At 37.9% G+C, this 26,671-nt stretch overlaps 1 protein-coding gene across 3 annotated transcripts in view; it reads left to right on the plus strand.

Moving 5' to 3' along the window:
• Positions 1–26,671, plus strand: part of LOC120541369 — an 89,806-nt gene that overhangs the window by 12,423 nt on the left and 50,712 nt on the right. For 2 of the 3 annotated variants that reach the window (XM_039772922.1, XM_039772924.1), the window contains exons 4-7: positions 9,614–9,879; positions 12,930–13,093; positions 13,251–13,376; positions 13,860–13,940. In XM_039772922.1, the coding sequence (XP_039628856.1) occupies positions 9,614–9,879; positions 12,930–13,093; positions 13,251–13,376; positions 13,860–13,940 (637 nt within the window). The remainder of the gene's footprint in view (positions 1–9,613; positions 9,880–12,929; positions 13,094–13,250; positions 13,377–13,859; positions 13,941–26,671) is intronic. The other variant, XM_039772923.1, reaches the window with a different exon arrangement.

A 26,671-nucleotide genomic window follows, 5' to 3' on the forward strand; every position in this document is an offset into this window, starting at 1 on the left:
CCCTGAGCACGTGACAGAAGTGAAAGGGTCTGGAGAAGCCATGAAGAACATTATGCTGCCTGTAACATCATTCAGCATGAGAAGTTTGATGGTGGGTTAATGATTGTCTGGGGAGGCATATCCATGGAGGGTCACACAGACCGCTACAGGCTTGACAAAGGCACCTTGGCTGCCATTAGGTATCAGGATGAAATCCTTGGACCCATTGTCGGACCCTATGCTGGTACAGTGGCTCCTGGTGCACGACAATTCCTGGCCTCATGTGGTGAGAGTATGCAGGCAGTTCCTGGAGGATGAAGGAATTGATACCATTGACTGGCCACCACACTTTCCTGACCTAAATCCAATAGAACACCTCTGGGACATTATGTTTTGGTCCATCCAATGCCACCAGGTTGCACCTCAGACTGTCCAGGAGCTCAGTGATGCCCTGGTCCAGATCTGGGAGGAGATCCCCCACAACACCATCTGTCATCTCATTAGAAGCATGCACCGATGTCAGGCATGTATACAAGAACACAGGGGCCATACAAAGTGCTGCGTACAATTTTGAGTTCCTGCAATTAAATTTTGGCAAAATGGACTAGCCTGCCACATAATTTTTTTCACTCTGATTTTTGGGGCGTCTTTGAATTCAGGGCTCTGTAGGTTGATCATTTTCATTTCCATCAAACGATGTGGCATCCTTTCGTTCCTAACACATTACCCAGTCTATATCAGTATAGATATCCAGGAGGATTTCTTTTTCCCATTGAGATCTGATGTGTTTTCAAAGTGTTCCTTTAATTCTTTTGAGCAGTATATATCTATCTATATATATATATATATATATATATATATATATATATATATATATATATATATATATATATATATATATATATATATATATATATATATATATATATATATATATATATATATATATATATATATATATATATATATATATATACACACACACACACACATTATATATATATATTTATATACACACACATTATATATATATATTTATATGCTAGTTAAAATACCAAGCTTCAAGAGAGAGAAGTAGTGTGTTAAAGAAGTTATGAAAAGAAAAGCAAACATTTTAAAAATAACGTAAGATGATTGTTAATGTAATTGTTTTGTTATTGATATGAGTGTTGTCATATCTATTTATATATATATATATATATATATATATATATATATATATATATATATACAGTTATATATATATATATATATACATATACACACATACATATATATATACATATATACACATACTGTATATACACACACACATATATACATACTGTATATACACATATACATATCTACATATATACTGTATATACACATATATATATACAAATCTACATATATATATATCTCCACATATATATATATTAGGGGTGAGACTCGATTAAAAAAATTAATCCAATTAATTAGAGGCTGTGTAAGAATTAATCTTGATTAATCGTATGTAATCGCACGTAAATTTGCCCCAAATCGCAAATGTTTTTTTTTTAATTTAAAAGTGTTTTAGTTGGACAGAATCAAATAATAGACATGTACATGAATATTGTAAACTGAAGCTGTTTTAATTTCTGAAAAAAAGCCTTTAAACTGCATTTGAATTCAAAACAGAAACAAAAATATCATCCCTGGTTAAAATTGGGCAGACTTAAAAATAAAGTGGTAGTTTAAGTACTTTAAGTAGATTTTCAGAATAGTATTGTCTTTAAATAATAATAACCAAAATTTCAACATAAAGTGCAGTTTTTCTTCTTAAAAAATAAGTCAGAAACATAAAAGGTAATTTGACCAACTTAATCTTTAAACTCTGAGTAACCTTAGCCAAAATTATTTTGTACATTAGGCTAAAACAGTGTGATCATTGAACATTTTGTAATTAGATGTATTTAGAATTACTAACGGTCACGGAAGTCCAATGATCCCCAGTAAGAGCCACAAAGTCCGCTTTCTGTAATGCATCTAATTTTGCTTGCTTTTCAGTGTGCACAAAACCACGCTTTTATCAAGGCTTCGCTCGGGAATTTGAAATGATCAGTCGTAGGAACGCGCTTTATTCCGACTCTAACATTTTTGTAGCTGTGATGTGTGCATCAGTGTAATGGATGTACCAGGAAATCATGCATTGACAAAAGTTCCCGTTTGCTTGGAATTGAAAGTGTGATTAAATGCGCTATTTTTAACGCTTATGGAGTACATGCATCGAAGCTTCTCAGCTGTGCTTGTGCTAATAAAGGGAAAATTTTAAAAATAACGTAACATGATTCTCGTTAACCTAATATTTTTCATACGTCCCAAACCAAGGAGATGCGAAGGTAAAATGAATCGGTAGCGCGTACATACTCAGTGCATCCCTCTCGGGAATCGAACCTCGAATGTCGGCATTAGAGGCTTAAGACTACAATTAGCCACAGCGTGTGGCTTGTTTATGCGAGAGTATGTACTGTAGATCGGGTGATATATATACATTTATATATATACCCGTGTACCGAGTGGAGAAGTTGAAGTTATGAAAAAGGGAACATTTTAAAAATAACGTAACATGATTGTCAATATACAGTAATTGTTTTGTGAGTGTTATTGAATGTTGCTGTCATCAAGGATTTGATTATCATTATTTGTTTCAATCAGGGTCGTATTTGTACGATGTGTTGTGTTCAAGTTACATTCCGTGTTTGTCAATCGTTGTAAAGATAAGAGGTTTCATTCATCGATTAGTTTCTTACTGCATCAATAAACAGCTCGTCTTCCTCTTTATCTGAGATGTGACAAACTGCATGCACGGGTTTTTTTACACTGTCTTCCTTTAGCGGGACATTCACTTTTTCCACCGTGTGCTTTGTTTCGCAGTAGCTGCACTTATGAATATGATTCTATGTATCAGACGCTTCATATTTTTTGCTGCCTTCTCAATTGTGTAATTCGGTTTTGTTCAGCACTCTTTGGAACTGTTGCTTTTGTCTGTGCACTGCGCCAGTTCACGTGAGCCGCTTGGTGTTCTTGCATCGAAGGTTCCCAGCTGTGCTGGTGCCATCTCGTGTAATGTCAGCTAAGACCCGCACTTAAAAGTTTCTCTCGCAGTTTCAATGAGTTTGTGCCAAACACCACCCTGACCATCTCATCTTCCTCTGCATAAGCACAGTCCTTCACACGTGAATATTTACCGGCAGTGTTTGTATTGGATTGCCGCTGATGGACGGCCTTATATGGGCAGGCACTAAATTACAAACGCTAGTGGCAGCCTGTCTATGAACTTAATTTAATATAAACTTACGGTTCACGCCGTGCTTTGTTTCCGCAGTAGCTGTACTTATGAATATGCTTGTATGCATCATTTGCTTCATAATGTTTTTCTGCCTTCTCAATTGTGAAATGGCGTTTTGTGCTCATCGCTGTTTGGAGTTCTTCCTTGTTCTCTACGCACTTACGTAGGAGGCGTGATGATGTCACACGAAACTCCGCCCCCCACGGCCATCTCTAACTCAACTCCATTACATTATATGTAGAAAATAGGTTCCAGTTATGACCCTTACGCGTAGAATTTCGAAATGAAACCTGCCCAACTTTTGTAAGTAAGCTGTAAGGAATAAGCCTGCCAAATTTCAGCCTTCTACCTACACGGGAAGTTGGAGAATTAGTGATGAGTCAGTGAGTCAGTGAGTGAGTGAGTGAGTGAGGGCTTTGCCTTTTATTAGTATAGATATATATACATATATATATATATATATATATATATATATATATATATATATATATATATATATATATATATATATATATATATATATATATATATATATATATATATATATATATATATATATATATATATATGTAATATCCAATCAGAGCACGTATTATGTATTAAATTAAACTCCTCAATGATATATGATATGCTTCCCGTGTGGTGCTTCGCATACTTAAAAGCTCTAACAGCACCTATTGATTTTTGATTGTTTGCTTTTCTCTCTCTCTCTCTCTCTGACATTCTCTGCTTCTGACGGAGGGGGTATGAGCAGAGGGGCTGTTCGCACACTGGCCTAGAGGATACAGATGGTCCTCTAAAAAATGCTGAAAGACTACCTTCACATTGCTCCCTTACTTGCGGCTGCTTTGTCGGGCGGTGCTTCGCATACTTAAAAGCACCTATTGATTTTTGATTGTTTTCTTTTCTCTCTCTGACATTCTCTGCTCCTGACGCGCACTCCTTTGAAGAGGAAGATATGTTTGCATTCTTTTAATTGTGAGACGGAACTGTCATCTGTCTTGTCATGGAGCACAGTTTAAAGAGACAAATGTTTGTTTGCAGTGTTTTAAAGTTCCTGTCTCTACAACCTCCTGTGTTTCTGTGCAAATCTGTGACCCGAGCGTGACAATATAAAAATAACAATATAAACGTATGGTTTTTACTTTGTGGATTTTCACATTTGATGAAGGGTTCTGGAACGCAACCCCCGCGATTGAGGAGGGAGCACTTTGTACTTTATGTGTGTATATACTGACTCGCTCATCACTAATTCTCCAACTTCCCGTGTAGGTAGAAGGCTGAAATTTAGCAGGCTCATTCCTTACAGCTTACTTGCAAAAGTTAATCAGGTGTCATTTCGAAATTCTACGTGTGACGGTCATAACTGAATCCTACTTACATACATATATACGGCCATAGCCTGCAGCTCGGTCGCCGTGTGAGGCGGAGTTGCGTCACTCATCACCACGCCTCCCACGTAGTTGGCTCCCAGCCTATATTGTGTCCCCTATACGCACGCCTCCCACGTAATTGAGTGCCTACCCATATAAGGCTGTCCGTCAGCACTAATCCAATAGACACGCTGCCGCTACGAGGCGTTTGTCATGCCTAAGATGAATACGATATTCACGAGATACAAGTTTAGTGAGAAGATGAAAGGTATAAACAAGACTTTTCATCACTTTGTAACAGAGTTAAAATTGCTGGTGAAGGACTGTGCTTATAGATAGATAGATAGATACTTTATTAATCCCAAGGGGAAATTCACATAATCCAGCAGCAGTATACTGATACAAAGAAACAATATTAAATTAAATAGTAATAAAAATGAAAAGAATTAAAATAAAATTAATGTTCGCATTTACTCCCCCAGGTGGAATTGAAGAGTCGCATAGTGAAACGATATGCAAACGAAGATGAAATGGTCAGGGATAGAATAGTGTTTGGCACAAACTTAGCAAAAGTTTGAGAGAAACTTTGAAGTGCCGGGTCTGAGCCAACATTAAATAAAGCCGTGGACATCGCAAGATCGCACGAGATAGCACAACCACAGCTGAGAACCTTTGATGCATGTACTCCGAGAGGCTCACGTGAACTGACTGTGAACGCAGTACGCACACAAAAAGCAAGAGCTCCAAAGAGCGCTGAACAGAAAACGCATTACACAATTGAGAAAGCAGCCAAAGAATATGAAGCATGTGACGCATACAAGCATATTTATAAGTGCAGGTACTGCAGAAACAAAGCACACGGTGGAAAAAGTCAATGTCTAGCTAAAGACAGTGTAAAAAATGTGGTAAATTGAACCACTTCACTAAAGTTTGCAGGACTGGGAAAGGTAAACCCGTGCATGCAGTGTGTGATGTCTCAGATAAAGAGGAAGATGAGCTGTTTATTGATGCAGTAAGAAAGGAACAACCCTCTAAATCTGAACAAGCCTTTGTAGACATATCGGTAGGAAAGCAAGGTGTAAAGCTTAAGTTTAAATTAAGTTCATAGAAACGCTGCCGCTAAATATTTGCAAGCAAATCCACAACTTAATACCGGGAATGCCTGTTAAACATCTTAGATTCACGAGTACCGATTTGGGTAGTGAACACTTCGATGAATGAAACCTGTTATCTTTACAACAGTTGACATACATGGAATGTAACTTGAACACAACACATCATCCAAATACGAACCTGATTGAAAGAAATAATGATAATCAAATCCTTGATGACAGTAACACTCATAACAGTCACAAAACAATTACATTGACAATCATGTTACATTATTTTTAAAATGTTTCCTTTTCTCTTTCATAACTTCTTTAACACACTACTTCTCCGCTGCGAAGCGCGGGTATTTTGCTAGAATATATATATATAAAAATATTTAGTATGGTCAAGTAAAGTGTATTCACTGCACGTTATTGTGCTGTGTTCCGTTACTGTCTAGTGTATGTATGTGTATATATTTACTAGCAAAATACCCGCGCTTCGCAGCGGAGAAGTAGTGTGTTAAAGAAGTTATGAAAAAGAAAAGGAAACATTTAAAAAAAAAAGTAACATGATTGTCAATGTAATTGTTTTGTCACTGTTATGAGTGTTGCTGTCATATATATATATATATATATATATATATTGCAAAATACCCGCGCTTCGCAGCGATGTCTTGTGTTAAAGAAGTTATGAAAAAGAAAAGGAAACATTTTACAAATAACGTAACATGATTGTCAGAGTAATTGTTTTGTGTATTTGGCGGCAGCGTCACGAAGTTGTTTTCGTCTAGCTGCATCAGAAAATGTACCACGGCGTCTGACACGCCTCCTTTTACTGTTTTCTCACGGCTTGGATTGCTGCTGTCATAATGGGTTTGAGTCTACATATATATTGTGGAAATTGACCCGGACACAGACAGGCGGACATGTTGTTCTCAACCACCACACGTTTATTTACAATATTTACAGTATTTATATTGGTCACACAGACCCAGTAATGGTCACTAAGACCCCAAATTAGTGCACAAAAACCCCAAAGTCACAGTCCTGGCCACAATGCCTTTCTTCGGGCCGCCTCCACAGCTCTCCTGAGCTTCGTCCTTCCTCCTCCCGACTCCAGCCTTGAATGAAGGGAGACGGCCCCTTTTATATATGACCCGGATGAGCCCCAGGTGTTCCCGGGATTCCTCCTCTAGCCACGCCCCAGCATGGCGGAAGTGCCGGCTGTCCTCCCGGCAGCTCTCCGGGCACCGTCCTAATTCTTCCCCCCAGCACTTCCTGGTGTGGCGGAAGTGCTGGGGTAACAGGTCCCCAAGGCATTGGGGCGCCTCCTGGCGGTGACCACGGGCCCCTACAGGGTGGAGCTTCCATTCCCCTTACCCGTGGCCCCCAAAGCAACCAGGAAGGCGACCCCCACGTGATCCAGAGTGGGTCCGGTCCCTCATGGCGTCCCGGCTGGGTCATGGCCCCTGGCATCCCTGACAATAAATATATATATACATACATACATACATACATACATAGGTATATATATATATATATATATATATATATATATATATATATATATATATCTATATATATATATATATCTATATATATATATATCATAGTGTAAATTATATAGTGTAAAAGTGTAAATTATATGTGAAAGGCGCTACATGACAGATGTGGTATAGAAATTACATTTTCTATGTGAACGTCCAAATTTCTGCCTCTGGTAATGTGCCTTACCGGCATTACCAGCAATTAAAGAAAATTAGTTTTGTGTCCTCTGCAGTGTTAAGAGAGAAAGGCTTTGGTTTGGGATAAAAGGAAAAAAGGTGTTAAGAAAGGAAAGTTTCCTTTTTCTTTTATATAGTATAGAGAGAGATGTGTTCGCTGACGATATGAGCTCCTTTTGGGGACATTCGCGGTGGGTCTTGTGTAGACTGGTGAGACGTCCCTGCCATTAATCGGCTGTGATGGCACTGTCGGTCCTCCACTCCTGTGCGTGTCTTCATAATCCGAGCTGACGACCTCATAATCGTATACGTGGAAAAGAAAGTGCGAAGCGCCTTAATATTAGTTTGCCACGGTGTAGTAAAGGGGTCCTGTGTTTGCATTTGTCTGGGCTATAGCTCAGGGGGAGGATGAAAAAAATTAAAAGTGCTCACTTTGACTTAAGGCAGAAGCGCAGTCAGCGTCTCAAAGGCTGGCACAGCTATGCGTGTGCGCAGGCTGCTTGACTTTTGATGGGCAGGAGACCCCACTTTTTGCTGACACGTTCACGTTATCAATAGTTTCCGCGCTCTTTGGTGGTCATTCATATATATATATATAGCAAAATACCCGTGCCTCGCAGCGGAGAAGTAGTGTGTTAAAGAAGTAATGAAAAAGAAAAGGAACATTTTAATAATAACGTAACATGATTGACATTGTCATGAGTGTTGCTGTCATATATATGCCTGCCTGAATAAGTCGCCCTCGCTTCGCTCTTACTTTTTTACGGTTCATTTAATCATGGCTAGTGGCGGAAAAATTATAAAATGGAAGGAGGATTACACTGAGTATGGCTTTACCAAAACAATTATTGATGGCGAATCAATTATTCATAAAGCTTGAATTGGTGATCTGTTTTTCTGTGTTAACCTCATATTTTTTCATACTTCTTCTCAAACCAAGGGGGTGCGAGGGTAAAATGAATTGGGAAGCGCTGATCAATGTAATCGGTGTACCAGGAAATCATGCATTGACAAAAGTTCCCCTTTGCTTGTAATGCAAAGTGTCATTAAATGCATTATTTTTTAACGCGTTATGGAGCACATGCATTAAAGCTTCTCAGCTGTGCTTGTGCTAAGACAAGGAAACATTTTAAAAATAACGTAACACTATTGTCAGTGTAACCTTTTGTAAGTAGTGCCTGGAGGATTCAGTGTGGAGAAATTCTAGAGACAGCGTGTGTATTAACTTGTGGATTTTTCTGTGAGTATTTGGTGGCAGTGTGACGAAGTTGCTTCGGAAGATGGCATTAGCCGCGGAGCTCAGCTCAGAGCGAAATGAGGTGAATGGGAGGGGAGATGATGACGTCACTCCCCCACCTGCCTTAACTGTCAATCCCCCACAAACACAGTCTCGGAATTTGCATAAGCACAGCCTTTGACCAGCAATTTGAACTTAGTTAGAAAGTGATCAAAACTGTCGTTTATACCCTGCGTCCTCTCATTAAACTTGTATCCCTCATTAGCCGTGGGCATGACAAACACCAGCGGCAGCCTGTCTATGAACTTAATTTTAACTTTAGGTTTACACCGTGCTTTGTTTCCGAAAATGCTGCAGGCATGAATATGCTTGTACAGTATGTGTCAGTCGCTCGCTTCTTATTGTCTCGCTGCCTTCTCAATTGTATAGTATAATGCATGTTTTCTTCAGCGCTTTTTGGAGCTCTTCCTGGTTTTCTACGTAATGCGTTGACAGTCAGTTCACGTAATTACATGGAGGCGTGATGATGTCACACGAAACTCCGCCCCCCACGGCCATCAAGCTCAACTCCATTACATTATATGGAGATAAATAGCTTCCAATTATGACCATTACGCGTAGAATTTAGAAATGAAACCTGCCCAACTTTTGTAAGTAAGCTGTAAGGAATGAGCCTGCCAAATTTCAACCTTCTACCCACACGGGAAGTTGGAGAATTAGTGATGAGTCAGTCAGTCAGTGAGGGCTTTGCCTTTTATTAGTATAGATTTCTGAAACCTCACAAAAATTTTTAAAGCTCCTTGTGTCCAAATTGAAGCTGTTGGTTTCAGCTCTGGAATTCTTTGTTGTTCATTGTGGTCTGTTGTGTTTTTTTTTTTTTCTTTTTGCCCCGTTTATAGACACGTCTGGAACAGGGAGAGGCTGCCTTGGATGTTTTTTTGCCCATGCAGGCTTGTGATGTAGCTGTTTTACTGAAACAGTTTATTAGAGAGCTCCCTTCTCCTCTGCTACCATTTTACCTTCAGGGTCCTTTGTGTCAAGCCCAGGATCTACAAGAGCCGAGTCAGCGAGAAAATGCCACTTTGTTATTGACAACCTTGCTTCCACAGTCAAGCACTTGTACTCTGCGTTATCTTTGCAGATTTCTGCAATGTGTTGCTGAGAGGTAAGAACTTTTTCTGTAACACCTGGACTTGAAATGCTTGTTAAGCTAATATATGTATGCTTCGTGTATACCTTGTGAGTGTCTCTGCATATGATACTGTATAAAATTATACGGTGGTTCACTTAAGCTTTGGTGCTTTTGGCACTTTCCGTAAAACTCACTGTAGCAAAAAAGAAAAAGCTCCCCCAAAGTAAGAAAAGAAGTGTTTTGTTTTGAAAGACTACTCCCCACTTTGTACTCTTTATTATATACACCTTAACACTCCCCTGTAAGTCCAGTTTTGCTCTTTTATTGTTAGCATTTTCAAATAATCAAAAAAGAATGCATAATGCAGTTGTAAGCTGTCTTCACAAACCTGCTTCTCTCCTAGAACCATAAATCTACTTGTTGCTTCTTTGGTAATGGCCCAGAGAATGTAGTGTCCCTTCTGCTTCAGACTAACCTTGTTGCAGACCTATTCATGCTTTTCATCTCAGGCTGTCTGAATTCCCTTAGGCTCACTAGCCTGGTAGTAAATTCCTTCTTTTTAATTTCAGCTAGGGCCACCTGCATTTAGAAATCACATTTAATAAATACATTGGATTAAAAATAAAAGTACAAATACATTGTTACAAATAAAGACATTCAAATTTTCAACCTATATGCTAGGTCTTTTTTTTTTTTACACTCCACCACAAAAAGAATGAGAGAGAATAAATTACAGGCAGAGATAAACTACAGCATGATAATACACTGTTGTGAATGAAGTGGGGTCTCTGTTGGTCTAATACTTATTTGGCCTCTACACTGTACCCTTTTTAAACTGCATAGTACGCTTTTTTACTACAGTATATATCTAATAAAACAAGCAAAAGAAAACCTGACTCTATACACACCATTTACAAAAACCCAATATGAAAATGATTGATAGAAAGTAATAATTATGAACCCAGTAGATAAAACGAATGAAACCTCTCTGATAGGTAAATCAGATAATGATGTCATTTTTAAAACAAAATTGTAAAAGATAGTCAGTCAGTGATACTTGTCTTATCATCCCAGGTAAAACTCCTTTCATTGAGAGAAACAATGTTTTCACTCAGCTGTGAAAACTTGTTGTTCGAAAAGGCCATATTGAGCAATAATTTGTTTTGGCTTGATAAAAAGGCACAGATCAAAAAAGGCTTGTGTTTAATGCCACCTGATCTGATTTTTCAAAGTAAAGCACTTCACAGAAAAAATAATCCTTCTGGTCTGTGGTGGAAAGTAACAAATTACATTTACTTTAATATCATTATTTGAGTAGAATATGTGGGGACTGGTACTTTTTAAAGTATTTTTAAATGAAAATGTTTTATGCATTTAAAAGTGTATTTATTAACAATCCTACTTTATTGCGTTTTCAAGATGGGTCTTTTCAAAGTACTATTAATTGCCTTTGTTCAAAATCCAGAATAATCAATGTGACTTGCTGTGTACATGATAGCATCTAGATGAACAGCACAAGTAATCAATCTAAGGAGGAAATAGTGTCTTGCAGTCCTGGAGCAATTAATTCCAGGACCTGATACTGTAATATCCTATGATGCAATCTCCATTGTTATAGTTTTGATGAATGGATCTGGTAGAATGTTGTCTATATTTCCAGCACTCTTAGTACCTTAAAATCCTCCAAATGAATATTAGTCTTTTGCATTGATCTTAGTGCTCTAATACTGTACATGCTAAATAATCTAACTTTTCTGAAGTTTACAAATGGGATGAACAGTAGACCCTCATCATACTCTTGAAGTCTATATAGGTTAGATTACCTTACACCCTGTCACTACCAAAGCACTGTTGATAGCAATTTTGCCTTCATCTTTTGCCATCGGAGAGTAGGCTTTGGTAAAAGTGATAAAATGTACATGAGCATCATTATGCAGTTTTTAAAATAAGAAAAATTTCATCACAAATACTAAGACATGAAGAAATACTTAGGCAGAGCCAACAAAGCAGTGTAGATGACTGTTTAAAAAAAAAAAAAATCTTTGTCCAGGCCTTTATAGAAATAAATCTGGCCATTAGTTAAACATTTTATTAGAAAATTTACTTAGTTGATTTTTTTTTTCTTTCAATAAATTTTTTTAATCTCAACACTCATAATGTTGCTTGCTTAAAGACCAAAATGGCTTTTATTTGAAATGAATTTTTGCATAGTTCAGCGTTTCTCAATCTTTTAGTATTTTTGACCCGAGTTTTCATAACAGTTTTAATCGCGCCCTCCCGACCATTTTTTTGAAATGTAGATGCATATTTTATTATACCTACTTAACTTTTATCGACATTTATCTAACTCTATATTTATTGTTCTAGTATCATAATGTAGTTTAAGTTAATTTGTTTTGGTTTCAACAGATGTTTTTTTCATATTTTTGATTCTTGTTTTCTTTTTTTCACATCTTTGCTCCCCCCTTTTTGTTACTTCGTGCCCCCCTAGGGGGGCCCGCCCCACAGGTTGAGAACCACTGGCCTAGTTTTAAGTTCTACCTGAGAGAATACCTCAGCGTTTGCTGTTCTTGTATATGTTTACTCATTTTTCAAAACGCTTTCAATTTGTGTTATCAGCAGTCCACCCTATTGTATTGGGCAGGAAGGAAAAGTAGGGAAATGCTTGACATAAAATGTGATTTACAGAAAGTCATAATTGCTTACAAAGCAGCACATCTCTCACAAGAGATTTCTACAGCACAAACCCTAATGCAACAGAAAATCAGGATGTCTGTTCTCAAGTCATATAATCTCCTGGAACACAAATGGCCAGTCTACATCTGCTTCAGAGAAACTAATAAAAAACTGAAAAAAACAATAAAGTACCATGGACCAACACAATGCATTTCCATCTGTGATGTCTGAACAGATTTATTTAAATAAATATTTTAAAGAAAACTGAACAGGGATAGTGAAGAAAATAACTGAAAAAATAAAAGCTGTGTTAAAATGAAGTTGTTTTTGAATAATATCTAGTACCGTGTTGTTGTCATTATGAGTAATAGGATAGATCAGTAATCACAATTTTTATTCATTTATAGGTGTGATGATAACAGGATGGGTGTTAGTAGCTTAGCAGTGGTCTTCTCTCCCACCCTTTTCCACTTTCCTAAGCCTGGAGCTCAACTCTCAGCTGAGACTGAACAACTTCTGGAACGACTTGCTAATGTGGTGCAAATACTTATTACAAATGCAGAGTACATTGGTGAGCACTGACGCTATTGAGTTGCACTTAGAATGTTACAAAATCTTCTCAGATATTTCCACCACATCAAGAGAGTGTTTTATCAGGCCAGTTCTGAAATAACTGAAAAAGTCAAATGTGTCAATCGTCATAACATACTTTTGTCTTATTTATTCAGGCAACATTCCTGCTACCATATTATCTACTCCTTTAGATATGGCACAGAGATGTACAGGTGCAGTGATGAATGAGATCTTGCCCGAATACAGTGTAACCAAGAGACGTAGAAGGCGAAGTGTTGGAGGTGAGTGGAATGCAACATTGTCTGCCCATTTTACCAATATACAGAAGGTACTTAACCAAAATAATAGGGTTTAGATAGGTCAAAATATTTAGTTTTAATTAAAAATTTTTTTTTTTACAAACTCAGTTGATAGACATAGGGAAACTTATGATTTTGGGTAGTTTACTCATAGCCTTGTAAGATTACTTGGTAATTTAATTAGACTTAATGCTGTTGCACTTTTGAATGTTAATAAGCTGGAAGTTGCTTAAACAAATGGAAATAAAATAAAGTCATTAAGGTGCCATACCTTTTCTGTACTGCAAGTAAAAATTAACCCTGCATACACTTAGAGGTAAATATCTTATTTAAGGCATGATTTCATTAGACTGTAGGTTCGACACAGGCATGTTTTGTTCATTTTACATATATTGTATATTTCAATGTCTCAGTAAGAGTTTATTTTTCTGTATTGAGATGACCTGCTTTTGACATGTATTCTAGAGATCTTTGTGGATGCTTTCAGCAAGCTGAGAACAAACCGCCCTCCCAATGGCACCCCACTGGAGCAGGATGAAAGGCCAGGTGAGCTTGATTATCATTTCAACTTGGTTTCAGAGTAAACATTATTATTTCTAAGCTTTATTTATTCATGCATTTATAAGTAGAGGCTACTTATAACTGCTATTAGAGTTCTAACTGAGCAAAGCCAGTCAGTGGTGGTGTAAAGAATCTCTTAATACATTTCTAGGCAAGATGTATTGTTGCAATGTTTATTGGACCTCTTTATGATATTTATTTCTCATTACTTCTATATAGTAGTGCTACACAATCTACAGCATAACCAGTGAACTCAATCTGGCATTTTGAAGTCCCACTTCTAGCATATGGTCAGCACAAAAGCCCTGTCACTTATACTGTGTATAATTATTACAAGATCTTGCTCACAACTCCTGTAAATTAATTTGTGTCTGGGATCACAGCAGCCACAGCCTTTCCCCTTTTTTTGAAATAAACAGTAATAAAACTGTTGAAAGTTAAATATTGCATTAATAATAATAAGCAATAAGCAACTGAGCATTATAATTTAAAGACCTGTCACAATTGACAGTGTACACAAATGCATTTATCAATTTGTGTAAGATATGTTATTACACATGTATACATTATATTTAATGTCAGACAAAGCAATGTTTCTAGGAAGACTATATTTTTTAATAGTCCATAATAAATTAGAAGTCTGATGTTAAAATGAAGAAATATTCAGGAAGATTAAACTTCATACAAACCCCTTTAGTTTTCCTAATAGTAGTTTGTTATATTGACAAATGTGTATATTCCACAACCTCAGAGAACTAATACTTTATTTTCAGTTGCACAGGGACTGGTTTTTAATTTGTAGACACAACCAAGTAATTCTCAATGACCATAAACTATCACATGGTATGCTAGCATATTAAGTAGCTTGATGGAGCCAAATCCATGAAGTAGTGCAAGCTGAAGAATTTTAACTACTAATTAGTGTGGTAAAATGAGTGACACTGACATACTGTATTTCCCGGGTTCAGCATGGTTTAAGACTGTTGCTGCTGAGTTTTGAACTTGCTATATCTTATTACTACAGCCGCATTCAAATGTATTCAGTCCCTTTGAAAGTCATCATAATTTTCTGCATGGCAAAAGATTTGTACACATTTATCCATTCAGTATGTTTAATGTGAACTGTTATGCTGTAACAATACATTTCTAAAGTCAAAATAAAACATTTTCTGTAGATATTTAACTGAAGAAGAAAAACTCAAGAGTTAGCGTTCTTATATGATGGGTATATACTTCACGCAACTTGTGCTCCTGCAGGCGCTTCTGCTACACCACCGTTGTACTGTTTATAATTGTGCGCTTACTTTACGTAAATCTGGAAGATTCCACCAGGTGGCAGTGTGAGATATCATCACGGTAAGAAAACGTTTGGCTTCAATGTGTTGTGAATTGCCTGAAACATCCATTAACACTAGAATCCCTGAAGCCTACGAAAAAACTCATAATCCCAGCCCACTTTAAATCTCTTCATACCTCTCCACCAGTTTTTTTTTTTTTTTTTGTTTTTTTTTTTTTGTTTTGTTTGTAAATGTGCCGATCAGCATAGGCAGTAAGCAGCTTGCTGTCTCATCCCCCACCTTGACGGAGCTCAACTCAGACAAAAAGTTCTTCCAGCTCAAGCCAAGGCTCCTTATCTGCGTATGAGTTTCCTGGAGTTGTATAGAGTAAATACTACAGTATATCGTTACTTGGAATACATGGATTTCATGTGTGTTCCGAGTCTACAAAGATCTGGGAAAGCGTCAGATGAAAGGAAATAAATGTGAGGCAAGAAATGCTGAACACATACTTAAAGCAGAAACGTTTTCCATGTTATATTCATAATGACATGAAGTGTATAATGTGTGAAGACTTTAGTCCATCTGTCCATCCATCCATCATCCAAGCCTCTATATCCTAACACAGGGTCACGAGCGTCTGCTGGAGCCAATCCCAGCCAACACAGGGCGCAAGGCAGGAACAAACTCCACACAAGGCACCATCCCACCGTAGGGCACACACCCTCACACACCAAGCACACACTAGGGACAATTTAGGATCACCAGTACATCTAACCTGCATATTTTTGGACTGTGGGAGAAATTACCAAAGCACCCGGAGGAAATACTCACAGACACGGGGAGAACATGCAAACTCCACGCAGAGAGGACCCGGGAAGCAAACCCAGGTCTCCTTAATGTGAGGCAGCAGTGCTACTTTAGTCCAAATATCAAATAAACACATGTACTTTTATTCAAGAATATAACCAAAAAAAAAAAAAAAGCATTTGCTTTACATGTTGCTGTCAATGAGTTAAAAGCCCAAGCTCAAATGTCAGTCGACTGGAAGTTTATATGTGTTCTTGAATGGTGCTGCCTTATAACCCAAAGGTTGGACACTGGGTGCTCCATGTTTTGAGTAGTGAGCTGCTATTATTATTATTATTATTATCACTATAATATAATAAAAACATACATTTGATTTGAGTCTGGGACACTCTGTGTCAATTTTGGCTACTTGTAAAAGTTAGCTTTTGTTTTTTTATTATTCAGTTTTATTCTCTCAGTGACGTTCACGTGGTACAACAAACTTGCTTCTCCCTCTCTGAGGTGATAGTGTTTATATCCATTCTTTTCGCAAGAGGAATGATGACCACAGTGGGTGCTGTGGCTGATACCTGCTCAGAACTATTTCTTGTATCGGCAATCAAAGATACAATGTCCCATGACCGCTAACTGACTGGGCAAAGGCAGGACCGTAACAGACAGCTTTTTTCACAGCGCTTTCGTTATTGCTATGCCATTTGAACATTTTTTTTTTCAATGTTGCCTGTTCGCCATGGCATAGCGTTTTTAAATAGTGACGTTTTCATGTATGAATGTTTGTGTGTGCATGCGCAAGAGAGGCAGAGACAGATTTGATCTCATTCAAGTGGTTACTGGAATCTATAATAATAAAGGGCAAAGCCCTCACTCACTCACTCACTCACTCACTCACTCACTCACTCACTCACTCACTCACTCACTGACTCATCACTAATTCTCCAACTTCCATGTAGGTAGAAAGCTTAAATTTGGCAGGCTTATTCCTTACAGCATACTTACAAAAGTTAAGCAGGGTTCATTTTGAAATTCTACACGTAACGGTCGATAACGGTCGACACTGTCCGCCATGTTGAACTTTCTTATTTATAGCTCCATCTTCACGAAATTTGGTAGGCGGCTTCCCTGCGCTAACCGAAACCGCTGTACGTACGTATTTTGATGGTATGACGCCACTGTCAGCCGCCATATTGAACTTTCCGACGTTCCCAATTTTCAAACTTCCCTTGTAGGTAGAAGGCTGACCCCATCTTCACGAAATTTGGTAGGTGGCTTCCCTGTGCTAACCAAAACTGATGTACGTACGTATTTCGGTGGTTTGACACCACTGTAGGCCGCCATATTGAATTTTCCAAACGTCACTAATTCTCCAACTTCCTGTGTAGGTAGAAGGCTGAAATTTGGCAGGCCCATTCCTTACAGCTTACTTACAAAAGTTAAGCAGAATTCATTTTGAAATTCTAACAGTCATAACGATCAACAGCGTCCGCCATATTGAACTTTTTTTTTCATGGCCCCATCTTCACGAAATTTGGTAGGCGGCTTCCCTGCGCTAACCGAAACCAATGTACATACTTATTTCGGTGCTATGACGCCACTGTCAGCCGCCATATTGAACTTTCCACCGTCACTAATTCTCAAACTTCCCGTGTAGGTAGAAGGCTGAAATTTGGTACTTATTTCGGTGGTATGATGCCACTGTCGGCCACCATATTGAACTTTTAATGGAAACCGATGTCCGTACTTATTTTGTTGGTATGACACCACTATCGCCGCCATATTGAACTTTCTAACGTACTAATTCTCCAACTTCCCGTAAGGCTGAAATTTGGCAGGCTCATTCCTTACAGCTTACTTACAACAGTTAAGCAGGTTTCATTTCGAAATTCTACGCGTAACGGTCAACAACGTCCGCCATGTTGAACTTTCTTATTTACGGCCCCATCTTCACGAAATTTGGTAGGTGGCTTGCCTGAGCTAACCGAAACCAATGTACGTACTTATTTCGTTGGTATGACACCACTGTCAGCCACCATAATGAACTTTCCAACATCACTAATTCTCCAACTTCCCGTGTAGGTAGAAGGCTGAAATTTGGCAGGCTCATTCCTTACAGCTTACTTACAAAAGTTTAGCAGGTTTCATTTCGAAATTCTACGTGTAATGGTCATAACGATCAACAACGTATGCCATGTTGAACTTTCTTATTTATGGCCCCATCTTCTAGAAATTTGGTACACGGATTCCCAATGCTAACTGAATCCTACTTACGTACATATATATGTACATAGCCTGCAGCTCGGTCGCCGTGTGAGGCAGCGTTGTTGGCTGCCTGCCTATATAAGACCTTCCGTCGCTCCGGTCTCTACAATCCCTTCCTTGCTTCGCCACGGGATTCACGTCTCCCTACTGATAACTACAGCCTTTTTGTTTAATCCATGGCTTCTCCGCTGTTTTATTGTTTGTTTATTACAATTATAGTTATTGTGTAGGTATTTTAGACTTACTTTACATTCTTCAGGTACCCATTTCCTTTTTAATTCCAACCCCCATTACCATGTCTATCGAGATGATCATATTGCACGGCCATATCAGGCTCACTCTTGATATCTGGAGGAACATTGTGTCTTATGTATTGAATGACTGGGACAGGTTCAAGGTGTGGACTGATGACAGTACAGGAGATAATTATACTACACAGGAGCACTAGAAGATTGAAATGCTTAAGCCCTTCACCTATGGTTCTGCATGTGAGTTGATGGCTGCCAGTGAATTGTTGGGTTGTTGCTTTCAAGTGTACCAAAATAGCCAAATATTTTACACCTTTCGACAACCGCCAATGCCTCTTAAACATCTTAGATTCACAGGTGACGATTTCAGTAGTGGACACTTTGATGTTTATGAATGTTTAAACTTTCAAAAGCTGGATGTGATTTTATCGATGAAACCGGTTGTGTGCTTACAACGCTTGACAGATGCCAAATGTCACTTCAACACAACAAATCCTGCAAATACTGTCGTAATTGAAACAAACCATGAAACTCAAACCAATTATGACAGCAGCAATCCAAGCTGTGAGATTTGAGACAAGATTACTGTTCACATGGCCAACTGTACGTTGCATCCTTAAGAGTAAGGTCAGCGCACAGCTTGGTCGTATTACAACCGGAGGGCCGAGCTCACAATGTGGTATACAAAGAGATCCTTAACAAATAATTATTGGCATATTTTCCCTTAGTTTAAAAAGGTTTACTTTTCTTCTTAATAAAAATATTAATGCAGTACTTTACCGCTGCGAAGCGCGGGTATTTTGCTAGTATAAAATAAACACATTTGCAAATGTATAACAAAACAAGTGTGCTTTTATTCAAGAATAAAACTGAATAACAAAAAATTCAAGTGACAACAAGATACCCAGAAGACATGATTCGTCAACGTTTGTGTTTGTCTGCTTATATTCCGTTGTCTTTTACAGGTAGCAAAACTTTATACCGGCTGTTACAGACTGAAATTAAAGGCTTCCTTTTGGCCGTATATACCATCAGCATCCCAGATCTAAACACTAGCGTGGCGAATTCCTCATGTACTAAGGTGATTATAGCTGCAGGTGGAAGTCCCATTTTGCTTTATGGTACCAAGCAGAGTTGCGTTGCGATGCAGCAGTCTATTAGCCAGTGAAAGCGCTGTGAAGAAACTGTCTGTTGTTATGGTCCTGACTTTATCCAGTCTGATAGCGGTCACAGGGCATCGTATCTTTGATTTCCGGTAAAACAAATAGTTCTGAGCAGGTATCAGCCACCGCACCCACTGTGGTCATCACTGCTCTTGTGAAAAGAATGGAGATAAATGCCATAAATTCAGAGTGGGAAAGACGATTTCGTTGTACCACGTAAACGTCACTTAGAGAATAAAATTGAATAATATAAACACAAGAGCTAACTTTTACGAGTAGCCAAAATTTACACTGGATGTTACAGACTCAAATCAAATGTATGTTTTTATTATAATAATAATAGCAGCTCACTACTCAAAACGCGGAGCATCCGGTGACCAAATCCGGGACCTTTGGGTTATAAGACAGCTGTTTTTACCTCTGCACCATTCAAGAACACATATAAACTCCCAGTTGATTAACATTTGAGTTTGGGTTTTTAATTTATTGACAGTAACATGTAAATCAGATGGTTTTTTTTCCCCTTTGGTTATATATTCTCGAATAAAAGTGCTTGTTTTTTTGATATTTGGACTAAAATCTTCACACATTATACACTTCATGTCATTATTAGTATAACATGGAAAAAGTTTCTACTTTAGGTATGTGTTTAGCATTTCTTGCATTTCCTTTCATCGTACACATACCCAGATCTTTGTAGACACGAAACACGCATGAAATGTATGTATTCCAAATAACGATATACTGTATTTACTGTACTCCAGGACACCTCATACACAGATAAGGAGCCTTAAGTTGAGCAGGGAGAACTTTTTGCTTGAGTTGAGCTGTCAAGTCGGGGGATGGGACAACAGGTTCCTTGTGCTGATCCACACATTTACAAAACAAATGATGCTGATTAGGAGGTGCGAAGGGATTTAAGGTGGGTTGGAATGAAGTGTTTTTTTTTGTAGGCTTCAGGGATTGTAGTGTTAAATTCCGAGGACACCTTGCCACAATATCTCTGAAAAGGATGGATGTTTAATGATTTCATCCATCAATGCCGCGATGAGCCCATTCCAGCAAGCATTGGGAGAGAGGCAGAAACAATTCCTGGACAGGGCATTAGCTCATCACAAGGTGTATACAAACACACACCTACACTAGCATCATTTTAGCATCACCAGATACCCAAACCTTCATGTCATTGGAAAGAAACCGGAACACAAGGGAAGTGACTCCATGCGAGGCAGTAGTGCTACCACTCTGCCACCTTGCTGACCCCACGTGTAATTATTAACAGTATTCATTATTTAAATGAAGTTGACGATTTCTCTGTAAAATGTAATTTACATACTTTAATTAATTTCATCATGAAAGTGATATCAAGTATAAAGCTTAGGGATTCTAAATGTGCTGACAGCTGGGATACCATAAAGTTAATGTGTTCTGTGTGACAGTTGCTACTTGTCTCTGCTGTCAATTAAGGAGGAAGCACGTAGCAATTAACTACTGGGTCAGATTCAAGATGATGTTTATGATGGACTACTTTAATGATAAAATAAACTATGAGGTTAAAGTAGACATTTCGAGATTAAAGCAGAAATTGTCACTTTAATCACAAAATAGACCTTTTCACCGTGTCCCTGATTTTTTTTTTTTTGTTTTGTCTGTGGCTCAAATACGCTGCCATACATTCTGATGCCATTGTGAATGTGCAAAAAAAAAAAAAGAGCTAAAAGACCTTTAAAATGTATTGTGTCATTATGTTTGGGAATATATGATGCTTGAATATAAAAGCACCATGAATACATTTGTATATTGGCATTTTGCTTCACCACATTGAGTGATTCACATCGAAGCACACACATCGATCCTATAGGATCTGCACAGCAGCTTGCCGTCACATGTAGACAGTAAACAGACTCTGAAGTCACTTTCCGACTTGATCACACTGTCCCCTCCAATTTTTATTTATTTATTTATTTTTTTTTTAAATGCGCTGGTACTGCAACTTGTGCAAGCGTCACATTAATTTTTGAGGATGTGCACAGAGGATGTATCAAATGAACGCTGTGGACGAGTGCCAGCCATGGTGCATGTGTGGACGTGTTCTGAGCATGAAGTATAAACTGGCCCTTGTTGTGTATAAAACCTTTATGCTCTGCAAGCTCCAGGTTTACAAAAATGACAAATTAATCACAAATGTCACAAAAGTGAGTCTTTTGACCATAATCAAGCATAATTAGGTACTTATTCTGGATATATAAAGCACCCTTTGTAAGGGCAATAGTCTTTGTTGGACAATTACTACAAAAATGAAGACAAAGTAACATTCTGCTATTGTGAGAAACAAAGCCATTGAAATGCACAAGGCAAGAAATGAATACAAAAATACTGAAGTGTTTTGAGGGTCCCATTAAGCACTGTTGAATCCATCAGCAGAAAGTGCAAGGTTCACCACAGCACCCAGATTCTTACTAAAAAAAGCCGTCCCTCAAAACTGAATATTATAGTATGTGACAAAGTGAGTTTGTTACATGCTCCCATCTTCTGTCTGGAAGCCGTTGAACCCATCACCATCGGTAGTGTCACTGATGAGCTTAGCAGTGAGGCAACAACATAGCAAGGGGATGGGATGGTGTAAAAAGTGTCAAGTGCTTTTTATTTAAAACAACAACAAAAACAAGGTGTTCAAAATAAGTGCAGTGCATTCAAAAGTCATTAAATAAATAATCCATAAAAATGAGTGCTGAACGTGGAGGTTAAAATCCATTAGAAAAAAACAATCCTTTAAAACAACTTTTAAAAACAAGCTCAGTGACTTCTGTACCTGCAGCTCCCCTGCTCCTTCCGTCTGGGCTTCTCAACAGGGAGTCACCCTCTCAGCAGCTGAACCTTTTCTCAGCCCGACTGGTCTGTTGCCTTACTGATCCCTGGCTCTGGTAGGCTCCATGAACAGCGACTTGGGATTCCCCAACGACCACGACTCTCACGCTGGGGACACCACCTCTCAAGTCCCGACTCCTGCTGCCTTCCACGGCCTTACGCGGACAGTCATCCGCCTTCCGGTCACTCCCATCCTTCATAAAAACACTGCGGGAGCAACCACAACTTCTACTCCCCGGGTGTCGGCCAAACACCCAGGCTTCCTGCACAGCTGCATGCGAGCCTTCACTCGCTCACTCTTCCGCACCGGCTTTCTCTCTCTCCCCACTGCTTCCTGCTTTCCTCCTGCAACATCCCGTTCGTTCTTTCTTTTTTCCATCCCCTCTATCCGACTTGCGCTTCTTTTTATCAAGAGGGCATAGCAGCTGTAACAAATCAGCGGCCCCAGGAACAATCACAGATGTGGACAAGGTGAGAAATGCCCACACAGCGAATTGCCCCAAGAACCGCTTCAGCCACACTACCATGCCCCCTCGCGGTGATTATTTATTTAAAAGTGGCCCTTTGACGGGAGCTGTGGACCCCCTATACCACATAGTAAGACATTGAGTGGTGAATGAGGCCACTAAAAATCCAGCCGTCACTCTTTGAAGCCTGCAGTGCTGTTTGGCTGAAACTGGAGTGAAGGTGAATGGGTCTACAATTTCAAGAGTTCTCAATAAAACAGTCCTCAACGGGAGAGTACCAAGAAAGAAGTCACTCCTTAAATCATAATAAAAGCAATATGAAATTTGTTACAAAAATGAGAGAGATCCGGTTAAGATATAGCAGGTTTTATGGTCAGATGTGACCAGTATAGAACATTTTGGCCAGAATTCAAAGAGATATGAGTGGTGTGAAATTTAATCTGCCCATGCTTCAAGAAACACTGTAAAAGTGGAGCACTTTTACCCACATACTCATTCCACCACATTGTGCCAAGAATCACCTCTGAGGGTGTTTTCTGCCCACTGCTATGTGGCAATTAAATGCTTCCACCTGACATACTCAAGTTTATTTTTTTATTTATGTATTTAATTAGTGTCAATTGATTGATTGCATGCATTATCAGTCGTGCGAGTCTGCATTCTTGTCTTTTATATATCTGCTGCTGTATGCATTTTCCCCATGGGATTAGTAAAGTTTATCTAATTTAATCCAATAAGATCCTGTTTCTTGCTTTCTTATAATCATTAAAAACAATGTTGCATTATTATGTGATTTAAGAAATTCAAGTCAGTTTTCATCTTGAAAAATGTGGAACTTTTGTGGACTAACACCAACTCAGTTTCAAAAGAAATATCTGTAGATAGCTATGTGGAAATTTTTTGATGAATTATGGTTAAGATAAGGCTTATTTTAATCCAAACCGACTTGTAAAGATTTCTTTTCTTTTTTTCTGAGGTATTTGGTCATTTCCTTTAAGAAAGGCCTATAAAATCCAGTCTTGATTTGCATTTCTTCTCTATCAGTACATGGTTTATTTAGTTACCTAAAAACGTGTTTTTTTAAGAATTTTTTTAAAGCGATCCACCGTGTTAGCATGGCATATACTGTATCTATTCATAAATTATTCCAGTTGTTTGGTGCATAACTGCAAAAGGCCTCCTTACCACTTCTTTTATTCTTAGTTCTAGGAATAATAAACAGACTGCTATTAGAAACTCTAAAGAGATAACTTGGAATGTAGTGGGACAGGCACTCTAAAAATATTCAAAAGAGCAAGATTTAGAAATGTATGCACCATTAGTAGTATTTTAAAGTCAGTTCTAAAGGACGTGGGTAACCAATGTAACAATGTTTTTACTGGATAGATGTGTCCAGATTTTCTTTATCTGGTTAAGATTCTTGCGGCTGCATTTTGATTCTGATTGATGACTTTCTCAGGTAATCTAGTTAGGAGTACATTACAGTGATCCTATCGACTGAAATCAAAAGGGAGAATTAAATTCTCAGCATCTTGTAGTGTTATAAGAGGTCTAACATTTACAATGCATCTTAAGTGGAACAAATGCAGTCCTAGTCATATGGTTAATGTGCGATTTTACGTTTATTCCATGAATACATCTAAATTCTTTACCTCTGCCTTGACTAATACAAAGGGATCATTATTTCCATTTTTGATGACCACTAAGATTTCTGGTTTTCCTTATTTAGTTTGAGAAAATTACTACTCATCCATTCAGAAATACAAGTAAGTCATTGGATCAGAGAGGCCAGAGCACCAGTATCATCAGGTCCTATAAATAAGTAAAGCTGTGTGTCATCTGCATAGCTCTGGTAGTTCACCTTGTGTTTCGATATAATGTGGTCTAATGGAAGCATCTGGATTAAAAAAGCTGTGGTCCCAATGTAGATCCTTGGGGTACACCGTTTACAATATTATAAACCTGTGAACTGCAGTAACCAGAACTAACAAAGAATTTTTATCCTGTTATTAAACACTGAAACCAGCTTAAGATACTACCATAGAGCTCCACCCATTGTCTATGGTGATTTATAAGAATCCTGTGGTTTGTGTTGTCAAATGCTATACTTGGGTCTAAGAAAACTGGAGTATTAACCCGCAAGTCATTTAATACTTTATCCAGAGCAGTTTCTGTACTATGATTTGTTCTAAAACCTGACTGAAACTTATCAGGGACGGAGTGTTTGTTGAAATAATTATTTAACTGCTGAAAAACTGCTTTTTCTATAATTGTACTTAAGAAAGACAGGTTAGAAATAGGTTTAAAGTTGTCAAAGACAGAAGAGTCTAGGTTATTTTTGTTTAGCAGGGTTTAACAGCTGCAACCTTTAGACAATCTGGAAAGTTAACTGTGTCAAGTACACTATCAATAAACAAATCATACTTCTTTGAAAAGAAAAGAAAAAACAATTGGGACACACAGAGGATTTAAGTTGAGAAATTGTTCTACGGAGCTCAGGTAGAGCTATTTGAGTGAAGGAATATAATTTCCTAAAAAGAACATGCTGGGGTTAAACAGAATTAACTTTGGCAGAATATATTATACAGTATTACATCAACTATCTTTTGTTTTTTTGTGTTTTTAAAAAATGTTCCAAAAACCCAAAGTTGTGCTAGAAGCTTTCAGGAGACATTCTGTTAATTAAGCTAGATTTAGAAGATAATCAATAGTTGATAATTAAAAACTCTTGAATTTCTATCATTACCATTTATAATTTTAGAGAAATAGGACTGCCTTTCAAGGCGGACTGCTTTGTTATATTCAGTTATATGTACCTTCAATAGTTCATAGTGGATGGTTCGTTTAGTTTTCCTCCATTTATGCTCAGCTCTACAGCATTTTTTCTTTAGTTCTAACACTAAATGAGTCTTCCAAGGTATTTTAGTGCTGGAGGATTTCTTAACAGTTTTTTCAGGGGCCATTATATCAGCTACAGCTCTGACCTTTGCATTCAAATGTTCCACCTTACTTGTTATGTTACTGGCTGTATTGGGCTAAGTACTACATTTGAACTGATTATTCAGAATATTAGTAATATTAGTATGCTGTGTCATTAAAAAGAAAACATTTAACAGCATGCCTCCATTTAGTTCTAGTTACCAGAATTTTTACATTAAACAGAATGTAGAAGTGGTCAGAAATACAGATATCAACAATTTCCCTTTTATTCTTTGGAAATAAGAAGGTCCACTGTGCATCCTCCTTAATGTGTTGTCTGGCTGACGTACTGGCTAAGTTCAAAAGACATAACTCATCACCGAGATTTTGTACAAAATCCTTAGAGGCACATTTAGAAAACAAATATTGTGAAATCCATTTTCCACAGTTTGGATTTGAAGTAAGACAGTTGTTACAGAGCAATTTCTTTAAGAATTTAGGTTGTGAGTATTTTTTAATAAAGCATTCACTTTTTATAAAAGTAAAACATATCAAATATATGCTGCCATTAGTAAATAAAGGCAACTTTAGTCTGTGTTTACCTTATTTTCAGTGTGATCAATGTCATGCTGTGCAGTTTGGGCATGACTACCAACTGTTAACAGTAAACCACAGTGTAATCAAATCAGAATTAAGTATTTGGAGAAA

The sequence above is a fragment of the Polypterus senegalus genome, chromosome 12, assembly GCF_016835505.1.
Source record: "Polypterus senegalus isolate Bchr_013 chromosome 12, ASM1683550v1, whole genome shotgun sequence".
In the NCBI taxonomy this organism is placed as follows: Eukaryota; Metazoa; Chordata; class Cladistia; order Polypteriformes; family Polypteridae; genus Polypterus; species Polypterus senegalus.